General features: G+C 35.4%; 4 protein-coding genes and 1 pseudogene across 5 annotated transcripts; 2 read left to right on the forward strand and 3 right to left on the reverse strand.

The window, feature by feature from the left end:
* Positions 1-674: 674 nt before the first annotated feature.
* Positions 675-3,933, forward strand: LOC120329067 (carbonic anhydrase 2-like). 2 transcript variants are annotated; one of them, XM_078114468.1, is made up of 7 exons: positions 675-1,259; positions 1,497-1,560; positions 1,779-1,817; positions 2,229-2,396; positions 2,551-2,798; positions 3,001-3,234; positions 3,685-3,933. In XM_078114468.1, the coding sequence occupies exons 2-7, from the start codon at positions 1,518-1,520 to the stop codon at positions 3,808-3,810; spliced, it is 858 nt and encodes a 285-aa protein (XP_077970594.1). In that variant the 5' UTR covers positions 675-1,259; positions 1,497-1,517; the 3' UTR covers positions 3,811-3,933. The 2 variants fall into 2 exon arrangements, with proteins under 2 accessions (XP_077970594.1, XP_077970593.1); XM_078114467.1 differs by having other exon boundaries at positions 676-1,560.
* Positions 3,230-5,885, reverse strand: LOC120329089 (uncharacterized). The gene is made up of 3 exons (XM_039395709.2): positions 5,626-5,885; positions 5,338-5,459; positions 3,230-4,617 (listed from the first exon to the last, which is right to left on the reverse strand). The coding sequence occupies exons 1-3, from the start codon at positions 5,717-5,719 to the stop codon at positions 4,204-4,206; spliced, it is 630 nt and encodes a 209-aa protein (XP_039251643.2). The 5' UTR covers positions 5,720-5,885; the 3' UTR covers positions 3,230-4,203.
* Positions 5,886-6,154: 269 nt separating this feature from the next.
* Positions 6,155-8,170, forward strand: LOC120329043 (hexokinase-2 pseudogene; annotated as a pseudogene).
* Positions 8,171-8,863: 693 nt separating this feature from the next.
* On the reverse strand, positions 8,864-15,749 carry LOC120329037 (ovochymase-2-like). Its single transcript, XM_039395646.2, has 9 exons — positions 15,537-15,749; positions 13,891-14,095; positions 13,330-13,439; positions 12,936-13,094; positions 12,625-12,742; positions 12,016-12,227; positions 11,221-11,345; positions 10,403-10,529; positions 8,864-10,122 (listed from the first exon to the last, which is right to left on the reverse strand). Exons 1-9 carry the CDS (start codon positions 15,607-15,609, stop codon positions 9,404-9,406), a joined length of 1,848 nt encoding a protein of 615 aa, XP_039251580.2. The 5' UTR covers positions 15,610-15,749; the 3' UTR covers positions 8,864-9,403.
* A 1,046-nt stretch (positions 15,750-16,795) lies between these two features.
* LOC120329091 (uncharacterized) lies at positions 16,796-18,951 on the reverse strand. The gene is made up of 3 exons (XM_039395711.2): positions 18,037-18,951; positions 17,553-17,671; positions 16,796-17,310 (listed from the first exon to the last, which is right to left on the reverse strand). Exons 1-3 carry the CDS (start codon positions 18,041-18,043, stop codon positions 16,879-16,881), a joined length of 558 nt encoding a protein of 185 aa, XP_039251645.2. The 5' UTR covers positions 18,044-18,951; the 3' UTR covers positions 16,796-16,878.
* Between the last annotated feature and the right edge of the window lie 2,057 nt (positions 18,952-21,008).

A 21,008-nucleotide genomic window follows, 5' to 3' on the forward strand; every position in this document is an offset into this window, starting at 1 on the left:
CTTTCGGATTCCGAGTTCAGAATATAATAGTTTTCTCCCAGTGCATTATATACATATGTAAAAGAAGAAGCAAAGTTTCATGAATTTTTGAGAAATTTTTGTGTATTAGGTTGTAAGAGTTGAGTGTCCTAAAACCCTGTTCCAGTGAAATCACTTTTCACTTGTCTTGTAGAGCAGTCATATCCAACCGAAATGTCATCTTAGGTCACAGATTTTGTGCCACGGGCCGCAAATCAAATACCTCGTCACACAGTATGAATTACTATTTATATAGAGTTTATGATGAATGGGTTCAAATTAATAATATCTCTTCTGATAATGCCAGAAAACATTTACGCAACATTTCTATATCACTCGCATTTCTGATAATGCGCAACGTAATTGCGTAGTAATATTTTCGTTTGTTAGTCAAGTACGATTCTTCGATTTGTCATTTTTAGCAGTAAACTTATCGTTAACCATGTAACTTTTGTAAAAGTCCAGCTCTCGGAGACAAGTACTTCAATTCTGTAGCCTACTAGTCTGAAGATCAATCAATTCAGTCATGTATATATTGCAATCTCCTCCATCTGGCATAAACACATATCGTCATATTTAAATTTATTTCCACCGGCGCCGCTGCGAGACAGGCCATACGTCTTGCTGCACTAGTACGACACAGTGGGGAAAACAACGAGGGTCACAAGAAACCTTCCGCGGATTTGACACCCATGACATGGTGAACATTTTGACGAGCGGAGATACAACAGAAATGGACCTCAACATTTTCGTAGTTATCCACGTATATGTAATTGGTTTCATGTAAAATGCTCATCCCACGTAAGTGCCAGGAAAGCACTTTGCATTAGTTGCACAGAAATGAGGAAGACATGTCAAGCTTCGAATGCTTTTTAGGATCGCAAATCAAAGCGGCTGACAGTCAGACAGCTAAATGTTTGATCGCATGAACCTTTTGACAGCAGGAAATGCAGTCGGATCTTTAAAAGCGTGAGCTAACGACAAACATGCACTCATTTGAGTCTTGTTTTGCGCAATTCATGTGGCCCTGCATATGCAAGAACATGTATATATATAAAATATCGACTTTCTGCTCGAGAATATACTATGATGTCTCTTTGAGGGTAACTGTCTTGGGTTAAAGTGAAACAAGAAAACTTTTTTAAGAAGAAGATGGCACTTATTCAACAACTGGATAATATAAGTTAAAGCAGTCTTCAGATCTTTAGTGAAAAATTCAGTTTTGGGTCGAGCTTTCTCAAGTAAAAGCTGTTGAATTTATTGTTAGAAGAGACATAGCAAGTAATCCATACAATAGTGAGATCCGATACAAACCATGAATAAAATATACAAATCGGAACTATATAAATTTTACAAAAAGTACCGATTTTTTTTAACAAACTATGAAACTCCAATATAACTTATGTGAATATTTATTAGTAATTCCTATCGAATATTAGTTATTTTTGGCTAATTTATTGTTTTTATTTTTATAAAAGTTCAAAAAACTCATTGTCAAAATGATAAACCAGATTTCAGTTATCACTACGGCGCTGTTTTGGGGTAAGTTGTTTGTAATAAAAATTCGAAATATGAAAATTAGAATAATTCTTATTTGTTAAATAAGAATAAAAAATACTAGTTCAATTGTCGACTTATGATCACTGTTGAGACGAAGTTATTACGTTCTCGTGATAATTAAAAGATACTAAAATAACAGGATATACTCGATTCTTGTTTAATTACTCGTTTCCATGTTAAATTATTGAAATTAAATTTAGGTCTTGGTGCAGCATCAACGTGGGATTACTTAGAGCATGGTGAGTTTGTGCTACGATAGATTCATTTATACCCGAAATTGTGTATCGGAGTGATGCAAAATGTTTGTATAAACCCCAGAACAATTTTTATATGTTTTGAGAATGATATTGTAGTTTATTTATTTTATTGGTACTTTATTCTAAATAACTATTCTATAAACAAATCATAACTATTTACTGGAGTAATCGAAATTGTGTTAATAATCGACAACTTAAGGCCTTCCTAAGTATATATATAGAGTATAATATACTATAGACTGACCAACTTGAAAATGAAAGATTCATCTATCGTGTTGGGCAATTGATACGTTATTTAACCTATTTTGAATATTGTTAAAGAGCCCGTTTCAGTGTTGAGGTACGAGATAATTTTTAAAAAATAATCTACATTTTTCTTGATTTTGTTCACAGGACCTATCAATTGGGGTCGTGAATTTAAAGATTGTGACGGAAAAAAACAATCACCCATCAATGTGAGGACGGATTTAGCACAGACAGATCCAAATCTTGGAATGGTTGATCGTTCAATGTTCTCAAAACTACCAACATTTATGGACATCGCGGATAATGGGCACACGCGTAAGTCCTGTTATAACTATATTCTAAGCATAAAACATGTTTCTCCATCATTCTTCTTCCTCCATTTCAAATAATTGCACCCCTGCAAAACAGATTGTCTGTAATTGGCGGAAGCTGTGTCCATGCAAGTAAATTATGCTCAAACTTTGTTTAGTGGTTGTTGGTGACTTCAAAGGAACTTATGAAATTAATGATCCGAGTTTGCTTCCCTTCACGGCTGTTCTTGAACAATATCATTTCCACTGGGCTGAAAACGCATTTGCGACGGGTTCTGAGCACCTTCTCGATGGCAGACGATTTTTTGGTGAAATGCATGCCGTACATTTCAATAAGAAATATGGATCGGTCGCTGCAGCGGCTGACAAACCAGATGGACTTGCCGTTTTTGCTTGGTTTATTGATGTAAGTTCATTATATATAGTTGTGTTCTGAGTTATAGTGAATTCATTCCAAGGAGCATTGTATAAATTTGGATCAGTGTATAATTTGATAAGGTAATATAATGATTTGGGAACAATTGATGCATGCGATTCTATTTTATTCAAAACATTGACTGAAATTTGCTATCTCAAATTATATCTTGGCGTGCGTGTACACTTTTTAGACCAACAATCTGCACACAAATCCAGCATTTGAGAATTTATTACATCATGCTTTGAATGGTGCCCGAGATGCGGATGATCAAGTACGCATTGAGCCAACATTCTCCCTTGCGTCTCTGCTTCCTGAAAACCTAGAAGTCTACTATCGTTATGCCGGTTCTTTGACGACGCCCCCTTGCTACGAATCAGTGACTTGGACAGTTTTCAAGGAGCCGATTCAGATTCACATAAGACAAGTATTTGTATATTATATTCACATTGACGTAATTTGGCATCTCGTATGGGGTTTATTTCATTAAAAGAGCAAATATATATAAAAGCGTATAAACTAAATCAAACAACATTTCCTTGCAAATATAACATTCTCGGTAATATCTTTCATAAAATTTTTACACAGTACTAATCAATATAGGGTGTTTAGACAGTGAGCTATGAATAAAATAAAACCTGTTAAAATGTATAGGAAACATAAGTTTGTAAATACAGTCTGTCCAAATTACGGGTGTCAATACAAAGCAGACACTCTAATCCAACGATTGGATGTATGGAGGCAATACGACGCCAATCAACGTAATATTTTGATGAATATTACAATGGTGAAATTATGTTGAACGTTTAAAATTTTACGTAAATTGAGATCAAATTATTGGTAAAATTTACAGTTCTCGCATCTTCTATTGTTACAGGCAGCCATTCTAACAACCAAGTTTTATGAAAACAAAGAAGGAACAATTTTGCTCCGCCATAACTATCGTCCAGTCCAGAAACTCAACGGGCGAACAATTACTAAACCTCCTACATCGCATAAATGAAGAGAACATTTACTAATAAGATATAACACACATGTATATTCAATGTTAAATACCAGATCAAAGAGTGAGATATGAAAGCTGATTTTTATATCCTCATTAAAAATATATACAGTATACTCAGTATGTCGTGGTGTCTTTCTTTGTCACAAATATTCCGCATTGGTTTCATTTAGGTGATGATAACAAAAACACAATAGAGTATTTTACTCTGTTTTAAAGCATATATCGAGAATAGCTTTGAAAGACAACGAGTTGATTAAGAAATATTCTGGGCGTCTGGCCAACATCAGTGCAACACTTTTCGTATACTTAAAAAACAGGCAGCTTGTCAAGTAATTAAAATACTCACACTGCCGGTGTATGAGGCCTGCCCACTGGATGACTGTTTCTAGTCTATGCATAAACATGTAAGCTAAAAGTTACAAAAAGCCCCAAAAGTAGAAATATAAGGTTAATTTTGTTCGACTCTACATTGCTTGTCGTTGATTCAGGTTGAGATGTGGATATGACACTCGGTGTCGCTGTTGGAAGCTCTTCGCCAATGAATGTTATTTTTACAGTAAAACCTAAATCTCTCGGCATTCCATCTTTGTAATAAACTGTAAAATTGGCTAGATTGCTCTGAACAAGCCCTTGGACAAGATAACCGTTCCCACACAGCTTTGTTTCAGTCCAGTTTGGATGGTCTATCAAGATACTTGTACATGTTCGATATTCATCTGTATAATTGATGTGATAATGATGATAGCAAGTTGTTTCCAGAAAAACTTTTGTTCCAGATGGTGCCTGAATTATCCAACGACAGTCCTAGAACAATAATATATCACTTGTGATCCAACCCTATTCAAGCGATTTCATTACTAATTCATCCTACTGTCGAGCGATATCAATTTTAATACCGGTTTATGGTGATTATGTACACACTGGTTTACAATTTTCATTTACTCCACGAAAATCTTTTTTATTATTTTTTTAAAATAATGTCTCATTATAAGATTTTTCCCGTACGTACGTTGATGAGAATACTGTTTAACAAATGTAATGTTTGGAAGGCCACTATAAATAATAATATAAATAAACAAGTGAGCAATGCTCAAATATATGGACACGCGGACCAGAATGATGTAGTACGGGTACCGGTTTTCTATCTCTCACAGTAGACAACCGGTAGGGTAATATTATAATTAACTTAATAGTAGTATTCACGACAACCGCGACAGCGAAACCGCCATGAAGTGCGCAATTTTTATGACGTCACCGTACACAAAAAACGAATCTCATGGAGCCCACAGAAATTTTTGAAATAGATAAAAGTAAAGACCTTCTGGCAAAAAATACGATTTCCAACCACTGAAAATTTCAAAGCAAGTGGTCCAGTAGTTTCCAGCGATTTTTTCATAACCGTGAGAATAAAAATACCAACAAGAACAACAACAACAACGTAACTTGATAACAGAACGATCCATATAAACATTTCGTGTCCAATAGCCTACCGTTCTCAGTAGACTTCATGACACTTTCACTTACCTCGCTAGGAACTGGTTTCGAGGAAACCGTTGAATTTAATCTTTCATATCTTAACACTGTATTGTTTGTATTGACAACTTCTCCACACGGTATAGAATCGCCTTCTGGACAACTTTCCCATTCTGTTTACAAATATATCACAAGGCATATTAATAACTACGAAATAGTAGTATTGGCACGCATAAAAAGAACTAGTCGATCAGCATAAACTATACTCTTTCCCACGTATTCAAGCATCAAAATCACATTCACCAAAGGAAGTATGAAATATAATGGATTTCAACTTACCCTTAGAAGGTACTAGGTAGACATAATCTGGATCAGATCCATGAATTTCAGCAACAAAATACCAAATAACGCAGATAAAAAGCCTCTTGTTCATTTTGCTGTGTAGCCAACCTAAATGTTTATTGACCACCTCGAAAAGCTATATGAAGTGACTACATTGAAAAACACATTACGCATAAATACGTCATAAAATAATGGGGCTTTTACAGTGTTGTTTGTAGTATTCAAACAACGAACTAAGCAACTCGTGACCGCCCCACGTTAAATCGACTGGAATTTTTGTGATACCATTAAAAACAACGGATCGGCTACTTGTACGTGACGTCAGGCATGTAACTCGGGAGAAAGCAGAATATGATGATTATGTCGTTTTAATATCGTCTACGTCTACGACATTTCATAGGACTTAGGTTAGGCTCGTTATGAAATATCTGGAGAGGAGGGTGAATATCAAACACTACAACTAAGTGCTGAACGTCACATGCATCAAATATTGAAAATACCATGCCGTTGAATTCACATGAAATATCAGCGGAACAAATAAATAAGTCCACTCAAGCCGTGTGTGTGAGGATTTGTTTATCGCGATTCGCTAACGAAATGAACAGTCGCAGAGCTTGATCGAATAGTCACTGGCGCGTGAAGCAATACGAGAATGTTTTCGACACTCACTCAACCGTCCTTGTTTCCTTTACATCTCTCGTTGCCTTCACTCGCAGCGCTTCGAATACCGATCGACAGGACTGCTGCATTATCGGTCGCTATATATACATTATTTTTGACGGTTTAAATGTTTGCAGCATGCAACGTTGGTAGTAGTTCTGAAACGACTGAAATTACAGTTGTAGCAAAACATCGATAGTAGCTGCTGTAGTAATCCATAAAAAACTATGGCGGATGTAGCAAAACCGCGACCAAGGTTGGAAAGGCGTGCAACGCTTGTTCGAACACCTTCTATTTTATACTTTCTGGCGGATGCTATGAAAGACTTTTATTTGTCTGATGCAAAGTTAGAATTGGTAACACAGAAAATGGAAAATGAAATGATGAAAGGCTTGAATAAAGCAACTAACAAGAATAGTACTCTTCGAATGTTGCCGACATTCGTGCAGTCACTAGCTGATGGTAGCGAGAGTGGTGCATTTTTAGCACTAGACCTTGGCGGCACAAACTTTCGTGTTCTTCTGGTTAGATTGAGTGCGGGAGAGCGACCTGAAATGGACAGCCAGATATATAAAATGCCATCAAGTATAATGACTGGGACCGGTGAAAAACTATTCGATCATATCGCATTGTGCATGGCAAAGTTCCTACAACGTCTAGATATGCACGATAGAAATTTGCCAGTCGGCTTCACGTTTTCTTTTCCATGTGAGCAAGATGGATTAGATAAGGCAAAGCTACTTACTTGGACTAAAGGATTTAGTTGTGAAGGTGTCGTGGGCAACGACGTTGTCACCCTCTTACGGGAAGCTATCGATAGACGGGGAGACATAGACGTACAAATTTGCGCAGTCGTGAATGATACAGTTGGCACCATGATGAGTTGTGCGTATGAAGAAAATGATTGTTCCATTGGACTTATCATTGGCACTGGGAGCAATTGTTGCTACATGGAAAAAATGACAAATATAGGAACTATTGAAGGCGAGGAAGGTGATATGTGCATTAACATGGAATGGGGAGCATTTGGAAACGATGGTTCCTTAAATGATATCAGAAATAGCTACGATAAACTTGTTGACGAGGCGTCTATTAACCCTGGACAGCAGTTGTATGAGAAAATGATTAGCGGCATGTATATGGGAGAGATAGTCCGTTTGGCTCTTTGTCAACTCACCGAAGACAGAGTTTTATTCGACGGAATCGGCTCAGAAGAACTTTACACCAGAGGTAAATTCGAAAGTGTAATCGTATCACAGATTGAACGCAACGCACCTAATGGATTTCATGCTTTACAAAATATTTTGTATAATTTGGACCTTGGAGCCATAAGAGAGGATTGTGAGATAGTAGAGTACATTTGCGAGGCAGTTTCCACAAGAGCGGCTTATCTCTGCGCTGCCGGAATTGCCGCTGTAGCTCGTAAAATTAAATCTAATTATCCAGAGAAAAACGAAATAAACATAACCGTAGGAGTCGACGGAACTGTATACAAAAAGCATCCAACTTTTGCCAAAAATCTCAAACGTAAAGTGGATACCTTGACTGAAGGACGTGGTATTGGTGTGAAATTTGCACTTTCTTTCGACGGTAGTGGAAAAGGAGCTGCATTGATTGCCGCTGCTACGAAGAAAGAGGACTGATTGTTAGCGAAATTCTCGTTTTCTCTTTTATCAGCATGTTTGTACAGAATGTGTCAACAAAATCTTCTACCTCGGGTTTTGTTTCATTGCTGCTGTTTACATCGCTTAACTATTATCCAAACTTATAGCGTCAATATTTGTGCATGTTGTTTATATGTCTCTTATTTGTTATGTCAAAGAATAGCATGGGCTGTGTTGTGACATACAAATTGAGATTAAAATGTTGCCAGAAATGAGAGTACATCACATCATCTGTGTTCTGATGTACCCGCATTTGCAAATTTGTTAATATTTTATATATATCATCTATTAGCTATGTGCATGCTTGTGAAGTTACGCAGAGAATAGCCAACATTTTTTGTATTGTTGTAAAGCAGAAAAGGTATTTTGAGCATTATCGTAGGTGATTTTGAAACTACAGATTCATTGAGACTGAGAGTATGATTATCTGACTTTGTTTGTAACCGATAATTTGAAAATTGTATTGGCCAGAAATCACCGCGAATCACTAATAATGCTCTATTTGTATTTTTATACAAATTTCAAACAAAAATATCCTCTTGTGTAAGTATGTATTATATTGCCCAGCCCTAAATAGAGCATATGTACATAACAATTGATCATGGCATTTGGTAGTCAGATTCAAAAAGTATTGCAAAATTTACAATATACCTCAAAAAGAATCCACAGTGATACTGTTGTTGAAATTTTAATTGCTATCATTTTTTCGTTTTACTGTTTTCATCTTTACTGCAGTCATTTTCACCATTAAGCTAGTAAAATAAAAGATTTGTGTGACAGCAATTTTGAATTAGAATAACTGAAAACATAATTCTTCAAGCCTATCGGGTTCGCTGCAGTATTTATTTTACTCCAGTTTTCGTTGAAACGCTAGTGATCGAGTGCAGACAGAATGGCGATATGTAAGCTATATTTCAGACACAATAACCATTTAATTGATTTTATATCATTGCAGTATAACTACACCGATATCTTATATATAACTTGTGTATAGCTACTTCAGTATATTTAAATTTACATCAACTATAGTTGAGCAGCATTTTTCATTACCTTGATCTGCTACGGCTGTCAACAAATCCTTGCCTCCGGCAATTGCGTCTTATGCATAGGAACTGGCCAGGTATTTTTCTAAATTCATTCAAACAAGAGCATCGTCATGCATGACAATCTGAGAATATGGAAACTTGCGCTTTTTCTGACAATATGAGTAGACAATGTTACTGTATATCAGAGAACCTTTTTAAAACTTATTCTGAGAAATAATAAACACTAAAATGCGAAGCTATATATAGGTGCGGTTGTGTCATGACTTCAAGTGTATGTGTGGTGGAAATATATTTTCCAGTTTTCAAATATTTTAATCATATCTTCACAAACGCATCATTAAAAAGTACACATAAGTTTACACAGTTGCTCATTGTTTCAGCCGGCGTTGCCTGATGTCAAAAATATTATAAACATATAAAATATTCGTTGATTTTAAAGAAATGAAACCATACAGTGGCATGTAACATGATTCCATGCAAGGTGAAAGTCGAAAGTAAAACTGGTTTTGAAGAACTAGTTGTTGTTGCTGGCTCGGTAAAAGACAATGTGACCCTTTTTGGGATGATATACGTTGTAGTTTCCTCATTTCTACCAGTCACTGTTGTATTCCTATAAACAGTTGACGGAATAATTATTTTTGAGGTGCTGTATATCAAATATTTTTTTGTTGTATCATCATTAAAATTAGTTGCAGCGGATAAGGTAGTAGGTTTTGCATCTGTAGTGGGATGGTTGGTAAGATTCTCCCGAGTATATGTGGTGAACAATTGATCAGTGGTTGTTTCTGTTGCTTCGCTAGTATTCGTCGTTAAAATGAGCGTCGGTTTTGTAGAATTTATGTTGTTTCCATTTCCTGATAATGAATGCGTAGTTGCTAAACGCACAGTTGTCTCTACGCCAATTGTTGAATCAGGTTGTTGTGCAGGAGTTATATGTTTCATTGGAACAGTTGATGAATGATATGCGGTGGTTGGCGTCGAAGTTTCTTTCCTGGAAAATGTCACCCGTAATACGAACCCAAAGCTTTCCTTGCTGGAATCAGAATGAAATTGAATGCTCGTGATATGATGCTTTATCGTGATTGGAGAAGGTGTACTCATTCCACAGAAAATTTCTTCATGTCCTGTCGGAGTTGCAATATTAGTAATATCCGACAAAGGTTGCCACAAGTAATTACACGGAAAGTGGGTTATCTCTAAAGCACTTGATGTGAACTGACAATCATGAATAATTTAAAGCGCCGCCAATCAACATTCAATTAGGAATGTTCTATTAGAAAAACCAATTTCGAAATTCGGGAATGAAATTTCATATTTACAGCGAAATCGATACCGACTAGGAAACAGGTTCTACATAAATTTTACGTAAATAACATCTGTCTATTTGAAGAAGCATGTACTCACCAATTAATTTGGAGGATATGTTAACATAATCGTTACAAGAGCCCAAACTTCCTTGCAAATTAAAAAGGCAAATGAATTCCAAAATGATGTGCTTATCAGGTGGCGCCGCTATATCCCAAGTAATGTCCTGTTATTTGATCAAAATTATTATCAATAGTAGTTTATATTAGTACAATTGCAAAGTGAAATAAAAAAATTCGTCTAATAAAAAAAAATATTTTACTTCAAAGTACACATTATGTGTGTTCATCTGTAGTGACGTCGATAAAAATATTTAAAATGAAGTTCAGATAAACGTTATAAAATCTAGTATGGACCAGTGATTCTCAACCGCCAGTCCGCGTCATTTGAGTCCTGAACTGAGGCTGGGTGTTTCCATAAGTTTATGACGTCATAGCCGCGAACATTAAAAGCCAGATTGAGTTTTCCTGGGATACCATGTTGAAGTGGGAGCATAAAGTCTTGCCATTGTCACAGTTTTCGATATCGCTTGAAAAAAATATCATGAGCTCAGCGAAAAAGCCATCAAAATACTGCTGATTTTTTGTACAATTTACTTATGTGAAAAAAATTTAAAAGTTCACCGGTTCGCAAAATTATTTTTAAAATTTTACCGGTCTGCAAGCTAAAAGAAAAGGTTGAAACCCACTGATCTAGACTATTTCATTTGGAGACGAATAAAGTATCGGTTGATAGCATTAAATGGATATATCCATGTACGACGAAGAAAAACGACATTTGATGCTTGGAACAAATAAATGAGAACTAATCTCTGTCAACACGGTATTTTTCGTTCAAACTAATAGCCTATATCTCACCGTATTTGATTGGTAAAAACCGGACAACGGGTTTATTGGAGGTCTGATTATTGTTCCATTTCCCGTTACTAAACCACCTGAATTAATGTGAGATGTTCTTGTTGTAGTACATTCATCAGAAAAAGCTACAAAATAAGAGAGGCTGAACTAAAATCACGAAGAATGTTGAACAAGAGCAAGAGCATGATCGTCTCTCGTTTTAAGTTTGGTTTATCCCACTTGTATCTCGACTTTGGTTTATACATCATCCAACCGTCAACGACGAGAGTCTGGCAACAAATGTGACCATTCTAGAGCAGGGAATTTCAGGGAAAAGATCTTAAACGTCACGTCACAATTGTTTCAGAGCAATTTCACGTGATAGTTAAATGGTCACCCTACTCACCTACTGCAAGACATATGCAGCGTACTTCCGACATATATATGAAAGTATTTTAGTAAAACCGATTCCGTCAATAAATGTCATTTATATGACTTGATTTATCACAAAAAAAAACTGCGATCGGAGATCACAGATTCTAATTCTGAAGTCGGCATTGCAAAATTTTCATATTATAAATCTTAACCGTTAACCAGCTAAAAGCGGTTCTCTTCCCATTCATATTGCTCGCGCAGCTGGTCGAAATTCCCCGCGCAGTACTTTCGTTCTGCCGCGCACTGCTTAAGTATAAAAATGTTGTGTTCTTTTCTAATTTTACGCGCAGACCTTTTTTCTGGAGCTTACATGACCTTCTATTCCGCGCAACTAAGCAAGCTCTTACAGGGAACGTTGACTGCAATGTAAGAAGTACTAACTTGAATGGTCCGCAAGTGTAGCCTTTATCCATCCAACGTATTTTGATACGGTGGTATAAACTCCGGGCCGCTGTCTTCGAGCACATCCGGATCCAAAGCTGGTTACTCCTCGAAGTACAAATGCATGTTTGTTCAGACGTTGATCGATTTCCGAACATACAAGTGGGCCTCCGCTGTCGCCTTGACATGAATCAATCAACCCCTCTTCGTGTCTGAATAAATAAACGCGGTTGTATTAATCTGAAGTTTAGTACACTTCTCGTTTCTTCCGTACAAACAATAAAACCACAGTCTTGCACCAGTTTTAGTGTGAGCGTGAATCCGATGTACCGTACTTTAATTCATCCGATGTAAACGTCTTTAATTCATAGAGGCTGACTCTATGAAGGGATTCAAGTTTGATAGAGCTGACATCTACTAGCAGAACATAAATCGATGGTTTTTTTGTTGTTTTAAGAACTAACGTATCATGAGAAGAATAGTATATTCTGACACATTTTCTTTGTAAACAATTACCGCTTTAATGTAATTTTTATAAAATCGTTGTTTACAAAATATCTGTACACTGTATATACATATATATATATATAATACAACACGAAAAGTTACCCTGCACATGTATGATTCTCTGGAACGGAAATTAATTCTTCTTGGTACCAGGAAACGCAAGAATCTCTGTCAATGATTGAAACTGAAGCTTCTCTTAATATATCTCTGCTTCCCGTTCCTTCGTGAAAATTTATTTATAAATTTGTCAACAATACTCTCGATATTTATTTGTCCCGTCTTATAAAATTTAGTAGTAAAAGATATTTGTTATTGAAATTGAAAAATTAACTGATATTCCATATAGGACAAAGCGATGGTTCGGTGTTCAAAAATATTGACTTAATAAACGTCCCCATCCTATTCCACGCTACCTTTCGTTTCTCCCCATCCTGTTACTGTACAAATCTGTCCACTCTTCAACTCAGTAGATGGTGTTGGTAAGCAGGCTGGTTTGAGGTATTCGTTGAAAGTTAACTCGTGCGCCAATCTGAACAATGCGATGTCGTGAGCATTCGCCCACCTATGGTATGCTAAATTTGAAATAAGACGTCGGTTAATATTTGTGAAGTTAAGAATAACTTATTAAACCGAAATAAAATTCACATATAGGCCACAGATTATTGATATCGATAGCTAAACCAGTTTTTCGGATCATTAACAGTTATCGCAAATAACATCGTTAGCGTAACAAATAGCGTCGTTTTATAATTTCCCCAGTCATTCATATGGGTACACGCTTGAGTAAACATGTTTAGGCCTATTTACCTGGATGACGATGTACAGACATAACCGCAAGGGTAATTTTCGATGATTCATTTCTATCGTCGGATAGGTAAATTCTTCCCAACGAGACATGAAACTCAGAGGGTGGGTATCTAATGATGGAAACAAAAATGCAAATTTACAAAATTTAAATTACAACATCAGGATTTCGATTAATATCCAATTTTATGAAGAACGAGTACTATATGTATGTCTTTGGTTGTGAATTGCAACGACTTTGCTTCGTAATATCAAATATAACCAAGTTGATATTCGAATAATATATGATGGATTAAACCAGCCTAAAATGGTAGTAATATTGGGCATTTTTTTTCAAAAGCAATATCGAATTTTTGAGTATGTAATACGATTAATATTTGAGAAAATAAACCCATAATATATGATAGTGTTAACCAAGACAATTCGGGACTATTAGAGAAAGGTCTGAAATGATATGACGTGGTAGCACCATCGGCTTCATAAGTTGTACATAAAACCGAGTAAATTTGCACATAGAATAAAATATCTGTATCTGTAACTTCAAAAATCATACCCTCCAAATACCTTATATTGCAATGAGCAGCTGTAACGACCCATTGCTTTGCAATAAGAGTCCCTCCACAAATATGACGAAACCATCGGTTGGAAGCTTCACGTCTTAATATCATAGCTTGCCACGGCCACCTTCCTCGAACTGCTTCAGTGCCATTAACAATACGGCTATTTATATTAGATGTAATTTCGGAATATCCACACGATACTGGAACAGCTAGAACATGGTTTTAATTAATTAGTCCTCATTCCCTCAATAAAGTATTTATTTCGTCAGTAACCAAAATGGTCTCATTCTGATAAGAGTGTTTATTAATAGTTGAGATCGAAACCATAGTGTTGGTTATAAGACTGGTAAAACCAAAATTGAATATCCTATGACTTCACAATGGAACTGAATTGAGTATTTGATTTTAAAAACAACGAAAATGTTTTAACAAACTTGACCCACCATGATTCAGTTTTGATTTACTGGGTATTCCAAGAATCAATACGCATTTGCTAAGTATGAAAATAATCAAAATTTCCGTGTGGATTGCAAAGTAATTACAATATAATAAAATCTCAATTAATTTTGTTTTAGTCAGGATTAATACTATGATTCAAAACCTACGCATCGCATGAATTGAATGTGTTAGTAGAATTCAAGGCGCTTCAGAGTGCGTGTATCAATATGGAGATAACTAATTTTGTTCGCCTACTTTATATCGAGTTTTGTAAAGGGACTGAAGCCTATGGGCAGGGGATATATTCACTTGGCTAACGCAGACAGTCCCCGAACTCGTAATCGAACTAAAATACGCGGAAAATCGGAAAAAAATTATGGCCTAACCCTAACCTGGTCCACACACTACCGGAGTACCGAATTCAAAGCCATTAATGAATATTAAAATTATATGCCATATAGTTAAGAAAGGTTGGTTGAAACCCTCAAATTCTTGCATTCATTTATGTGCAACGGATAAACCATTATATATACCCATATTGAATCATTGAACGTTGAAAAATAACAATTTCTTTCCAGTATATTCAAGTAGACGCAACAAGTGACGTAATCTTCCACGTACGGCCAGATAACACTATTTGATCATCACGAGATCACTCGTCATTCAAACTTAGGAATTATCAGATTTATTAGAGCATGTCCAAGGAATCCGACAATTTTTGTGCGTATATTTATGCGCTATGGGTAAGACAGAGCATTTGAAAAATGTAGAGTCCTATTTAAAGAATTCAATATATATTTGTTTTTATAAATTACAGACAGAGTAACTTATACCGCATATCTTGTTATTTTATAAATTGATTTAGCCATCGAAATTTCGCCACAAGTTAACACGATTTCGATTGACCTATTTCGCAATACCAACCAACAAATATTTTTAATTTCTAGATTCATGTGCGTCCCTTACCTTGGTGAATATTATAATATAACTGAATACTCTCGTTCCAATTTTTCACTTTTAATTTTTATCCACACACATTTGCGTTAAAAGTCAAACGATGACATTACACCGGTCTTCTTTGCTTAATCCGTGATATGAAATAAATTTCAATTGTTCCATTCATATATCGTTTCGTTTACTGTTCTGTTTTTCGTATATATATGACTAGTTATACACATTTGCAATGCATCTATATAAATGAAACATATTTACCTTCTTGTGTAGAGAACGACACTTCCAACCATCCCGACGAGATAAATATCAATAATAAAACTGTTTTCAGCATAATTTTTTAACAAATTTGAACGTCAACTAACTATTGAGTATTCTTGGAAATTTATTTCATTTTCGTACCCGACTAGCAGTTGAAGCGCGAATATATATAGTAGATACGGAGTGACGCAACGTAAAAATAGTTAAACCCAGCCGATCGCACTGGAGTCGGGGTAGTTAAGGGGTCTACGTTCCAGTTATTAGAGCGAATCATTTATCTTTCTAGCCGACGGGATTTAGTTATTTCATCGAGGTTTCTGATTTGTCTATGAGCAATTGTGATGGCTATTCCAACTGATCTAACACGAGACCTTTCAACAACATCATTTCCATGTCAAACATGCCTGAGTATAATGTCTTTCAGGGTGCATAAAAGGTTTACGGTTTTACTCGACAAATTTTTAGTTTTCGTCGTAAAATGGTAGTTCATTCTACGAACTTTTTTTTTTATAATATAATGAAACGTGCGTTACCCACATAGTGAATCCAGATGATATAATTTCTTGGTTTTAGATGAGACGACTTCTATAGGGTGATTCAGCCTTTCCACCAGCCGATATAATAAGTCGAATCATATATGACCTCATTATAAATATGACCCATTCCTTCTGTCCAGATACCCATTCGCGTATATATATATATATATAACTAGAAATATATTTTGAGATTACAGGTAACTTTATTTTGCTGGGGACGAGGATAACCAAATACATAACAACTCAATTACCCATTACGAACAAACGTTGTCCTTTATTAATTCATTGAAATTCACTTTGAGTGTTGTATCAGTATCCGCGAGAACAAGTAGAATGGGGCTACACATACATAACATCATAATTACTCTTTACGAATGTACGTTTATGCTCAATAAAATACAGATGGATCACTTTCACTGATTTTTGCCCTGACTGCTGTATCGGTACTCGCGAGAATGGGTAAAGTGGGGCAACTTTCTATTGAGATCCCTAGAATTTTATTGGATGATGACGATATTAAAAAACTCGGAGGGTAATTTTAAAAAAATGTATATTTCAAGTAATTGAAATGTAATATTAATTTAACATTAGCATTGGGTTTATGAAACATTAAGATGCGTCACGAAACACGCGCTCAAACTAGGTTACTTTCCGTTTTACTGATTTTCTTTCTGGGTAATTTCATATCAATCATGTTGCCTTGTGTTGTTTATATTTGAAAAAACAAATACAAATGATTAGAGAAAATGAATTTTTAAATATATATATATATATAAATTGCTCAAATTTTTCATCAGACAAACTTTTTAGTTACTGTCGGAGCTACTGCTACTACTGCTATGTCGACCATTGGATAGTTTTTCTTTGGATATTTTGGACTGATCAATTATTGTTTTCTTTGGATTACCGTCCTTCATTTTATTCTTATCGGATCCACTATGTTCAGTTTTTGTTGCGTTTTCGTTGTCAACCTTTGATTTTTGTTCTTGCTTCATTTGCTGTAGCCTGAAAGAGACGGAACTTGATTCCTTTTCGTTGTTAGAAACTTGTTGTTGGTTTGTATTTTCCAAGACCATCTTTTTCGTTTTCGAATCAGAAATACCGTTTGTTGTGATTGAAATTGTTGTTACGCTGGCAACCTTTTTATTTTTGGATTGTTTGTCAGGACTTGAAGAAAGGGAACGAAGCTTACAAGATGTCTTTTTATCCTTCTTTTTAGATGAAAACATCGGCTGATACTACAAGTTAAAAACATAGTTAGTTAAACGTTAGTTAAAAGTAATTTTAGAACAGGGTTAGGTTTAATTCAAGTTTGATATGTATAATCAGAATAATCATTTTTCTTTGATTTGTCTAAAAGCTCATTATTTTAATCTTCAAGCAGTGAACAACATAATTTGTATTGTATGTATATATATATATATATAAGAATTAAAAACTCCTGGTAAACTGTATTGCGCTAACTTGGCTATCATCTTACCCCTGGATCAGTCCATAGCATTCTCTTATCTTTAAATTCTCCGGGAATCCTATGTCGCTCCCAAAATTTTTTGTATTCACGGTACCTGTTCAAAGAATCCATATGGTCGTGCTTGAAACCTGTTGAAAATAACAAACTGTTTCAAGTGTGAATCACTTTATATCAAGTCTTTGTACTCCCATCTATCACATTTTTTTTTTATTTTTCGACACATAGTGAGGTTGAAATAACAAGCCGGTTACCAATGTCCGACGGTCGCCAGATGACGAACGTTCCATACACACATATTGTCCTTGCGTGAGATGAGTTATTAAAAGCCATTTATCTTCTGATATATAAAAGACGCTTAGTACAATATCTTACATTTCTAATGATATCTCCGATTTAGCGTCTAGCTTGTATATATGATATACCACAACGCATAAATTATAACTCTATTGCTCCAAATTAATATTGGCAATACGTAAAAACAAAACAAGATTACCCTCCATTTTTGTTGAGATTAGACGTCCTACAGTCTTGCAAGTATTCTATATTTGCTTCTACAGGAAAATTTATCAGCTCGTTTTATGGTACCAATAAACATCAAACCAATAAAGTCACAAAATTGACACGGCAAGGTTTATTTTAATAAAAGAAGTCTTTCCTTGTTTACAAACTATTTTCATTAGCTAATCCACTCTCGGAAACTGTATTTCAGAAAGCAAGAAAGAGCAAGTAAGGACATCAACTACAGAAAATATTGAAGACGATTGGTTCCGTCTCCATGCCTGAACAACATATCGAAAATGCTAAAGCTGACCAGCCAGTACAAGTACAACGCAAATATTTACGCATATGTAACTTTCTCCGACATCTCTTTCCAGATATTGAAACCTAAATAAATAAAACAAAATATAATAAATGATAAGTAAACCACCTCAAGTGCCGCACTATAGGGAAACTCGAAGAATCACGTTAAGTTTTAGAATGAAGAAGTTATTTATGTAATATAAACAATAACCTTCAAAGATAATCCTTTGGAATTTTCATTAGTTTGTCCCACATAAATGTTCGACATTTGCATTAGTGTATTGTAATCAGTGGGCTTTATATAACAAAGGTTTTACTTTAATAAAATGCAAATGTTAATTCAGTTGAATACTGAAAATATACGATTTCAGACTTCACGCCGAGGCTATCCCGTTTTAAATTTCTTCTCAAATTTGATGAAGCCGGAAACGCTAAATAGCTGACTACAAAGCTATGTAAAATTTTACAATTTAAAAATTTGTTCAATAACTATAGACTACGTCTTGTATAAATTCTAGTTGTGTTCATACTTCCTCCTTAATTAAATTACGGTTTACTACGACCGACAATAATCAGAGGTAGTATCATTTTAAAAAAAAAAAATTTTTGTTTTCGAGAAAATATTCGTTGAAGAAGTATTGTGTGTACTCATTTAATGAATAAAATCCTTGGTTTTTATTAATTTCGTCCAAATTGTTTGTTTTAGTTTATGAAGTGTACTCTCATAGTGGTTGCTACGGCTGGGCATTTTCGAATACCTTGTGATTTCAGAATCGGATCGGATAATTTTTTCGACTCGAATCGAATCAAGAACTACTCATCCCTATTATAAACAAAAACGAAGCAGACAGAATAGGTAAAAAAAGATCCGCGAGTAGCTTGGTGAACATGGAACAGAGGTTGAAATCACATTAAATCCAGCATAGATCTCAAGATATAGCATGCCGTTTGTGTTCATTGGATTGATTGGCCGATTGGGCTGTAAACCTGCTGACTGGACTTCACTGTGGTGTTAATGCAATATGATATCCACCACCAGTATGCCAATTTCCGGATAAATTCAGCCAAAAGTTGGTAAACGTATTAGTTCAGGGTCGTCCAACCCGTGGCCCGCGGGCAATCTGTGACCCGCGGAAGCATTTCGAGTGGCCCGCGATGTATTTTTTAGAATTAAATAAATAAAATTAAGTATAACTATTATTCGAGCGATTTAGTATGAAAAGTTGTGAACAAACGAAATGTTTATTTTCCTGAAATGCGTTCTGCCAGCCCTTCCAAACGAGCCATAAGTGCCATTTTGAATCGAAACCAACTGGGAGGAGATATCAATATATAAAGCTGCCGTAGTTGATACGTACATACATAAACTCCATATTACATACATAAAAGCGAGCAACTTTGTGGCAGAAATATTCGCAAAACAATCCAAGCCGTTTTCACATTGAGAATTCGTTCAGCAATGTATTTCTAGGGTTACCAATGTTTTGTGACCGGAAATAAAAGAGGAGTTTGCAAAAATAAGCCTGTCGAGACAGGCATACGATAAAACATATCCTTATAGACTACGTTGAAAATCATATGCTATTGCGTACAATTTATATTAACCCATCTGTCAGCCCATTTCACTTTCACTCCCTGTATCTCAAAAAATGTCTCTGAGACACTAAAGCAATGAAGACACTGGGACTTTGTACATGTGGAATACGGCATTTGACAATAATTTGACAAAGAAAAAAATTACTTTCAGTATAGTGTGTCCAAACGAGGTATAACATGAAACAACCGTTTATTGATATGGGAATCGTGATGCAAAGTACATTTAATTAAAATGTTCACACAAGTTTTTCTTTATAGCCTTTGCATTTTACAAGCTTTACTAGGAACATACAACAATTGCAACAGCGTCTTTAAAAAACATAAAATAACGTTTCTTGTTATCAGTGAAACTCATGTTTAATTTGAATATTTACCTTCATATACGAACGAATGCTTTACGTGGAAATGCTTGGATGGATATTCGATAACGATTAAAAACAGCGTGACCAAAACGAAAAAATAGGGATTTTGAACAATCTGTGGAAAACTATAGAAAGCGTAGCTTTGAAAGAATTACCATTTTGTGACGTCAACTCTTTTGACGATAATATAAACAAATTACTGTTCCAGTAGGGAATACTGCAATACTTTCAGCAGTAAAATATTATCTTTGGCTGCAATGTACAGACACGATTCTTGCGGAATGACCATGATATCTGCTTGTCAGGCTCCCTAACAATCAAATACGAATCGGAGGATTGATTGGCAGAAGCTCGGCGGAGTATCAAAACACGACAAACAAATGACACTCAAATATAAGTAACTTGGTAGTGCTCGTCAGCTTATTTTAAAACGATATAATATCATCTACTGGCGAATTGTGTTAGTTTTTGATGCATTAAAATTCTGTTCACTTCAGGTTGGCTAGACAAAGGAAAACCGAAAGAAAATATTAAAGCAACAGTCAGACATGGGGTCTCAAAGTAAACGATACGAACGATACGCCGTAACTGTCTCTTCAGTCGGAGCGGCGCAAATTCTTCCTTAATATTGCGACATCTCAACGGGTCAGGGGAAGGTCGGTGAAAAAACCAAAATCGTAAAAGTAATAACCTTACTTGAGACACT

Source organism: Styela clava, chromosome 7, assembly GCF_964204865.1.
Source record: "Styela clava chromosome 7, kaStyClav1.hap1.2, whole genome shotgun sequence".
Classification (NCBI taxonomy): domain Eukaryota; kingdom Metazoa; phylum Chordata; class Ascidiacea; order Stolidobranchia; family Styelidae; genus Styela; species Styela clava.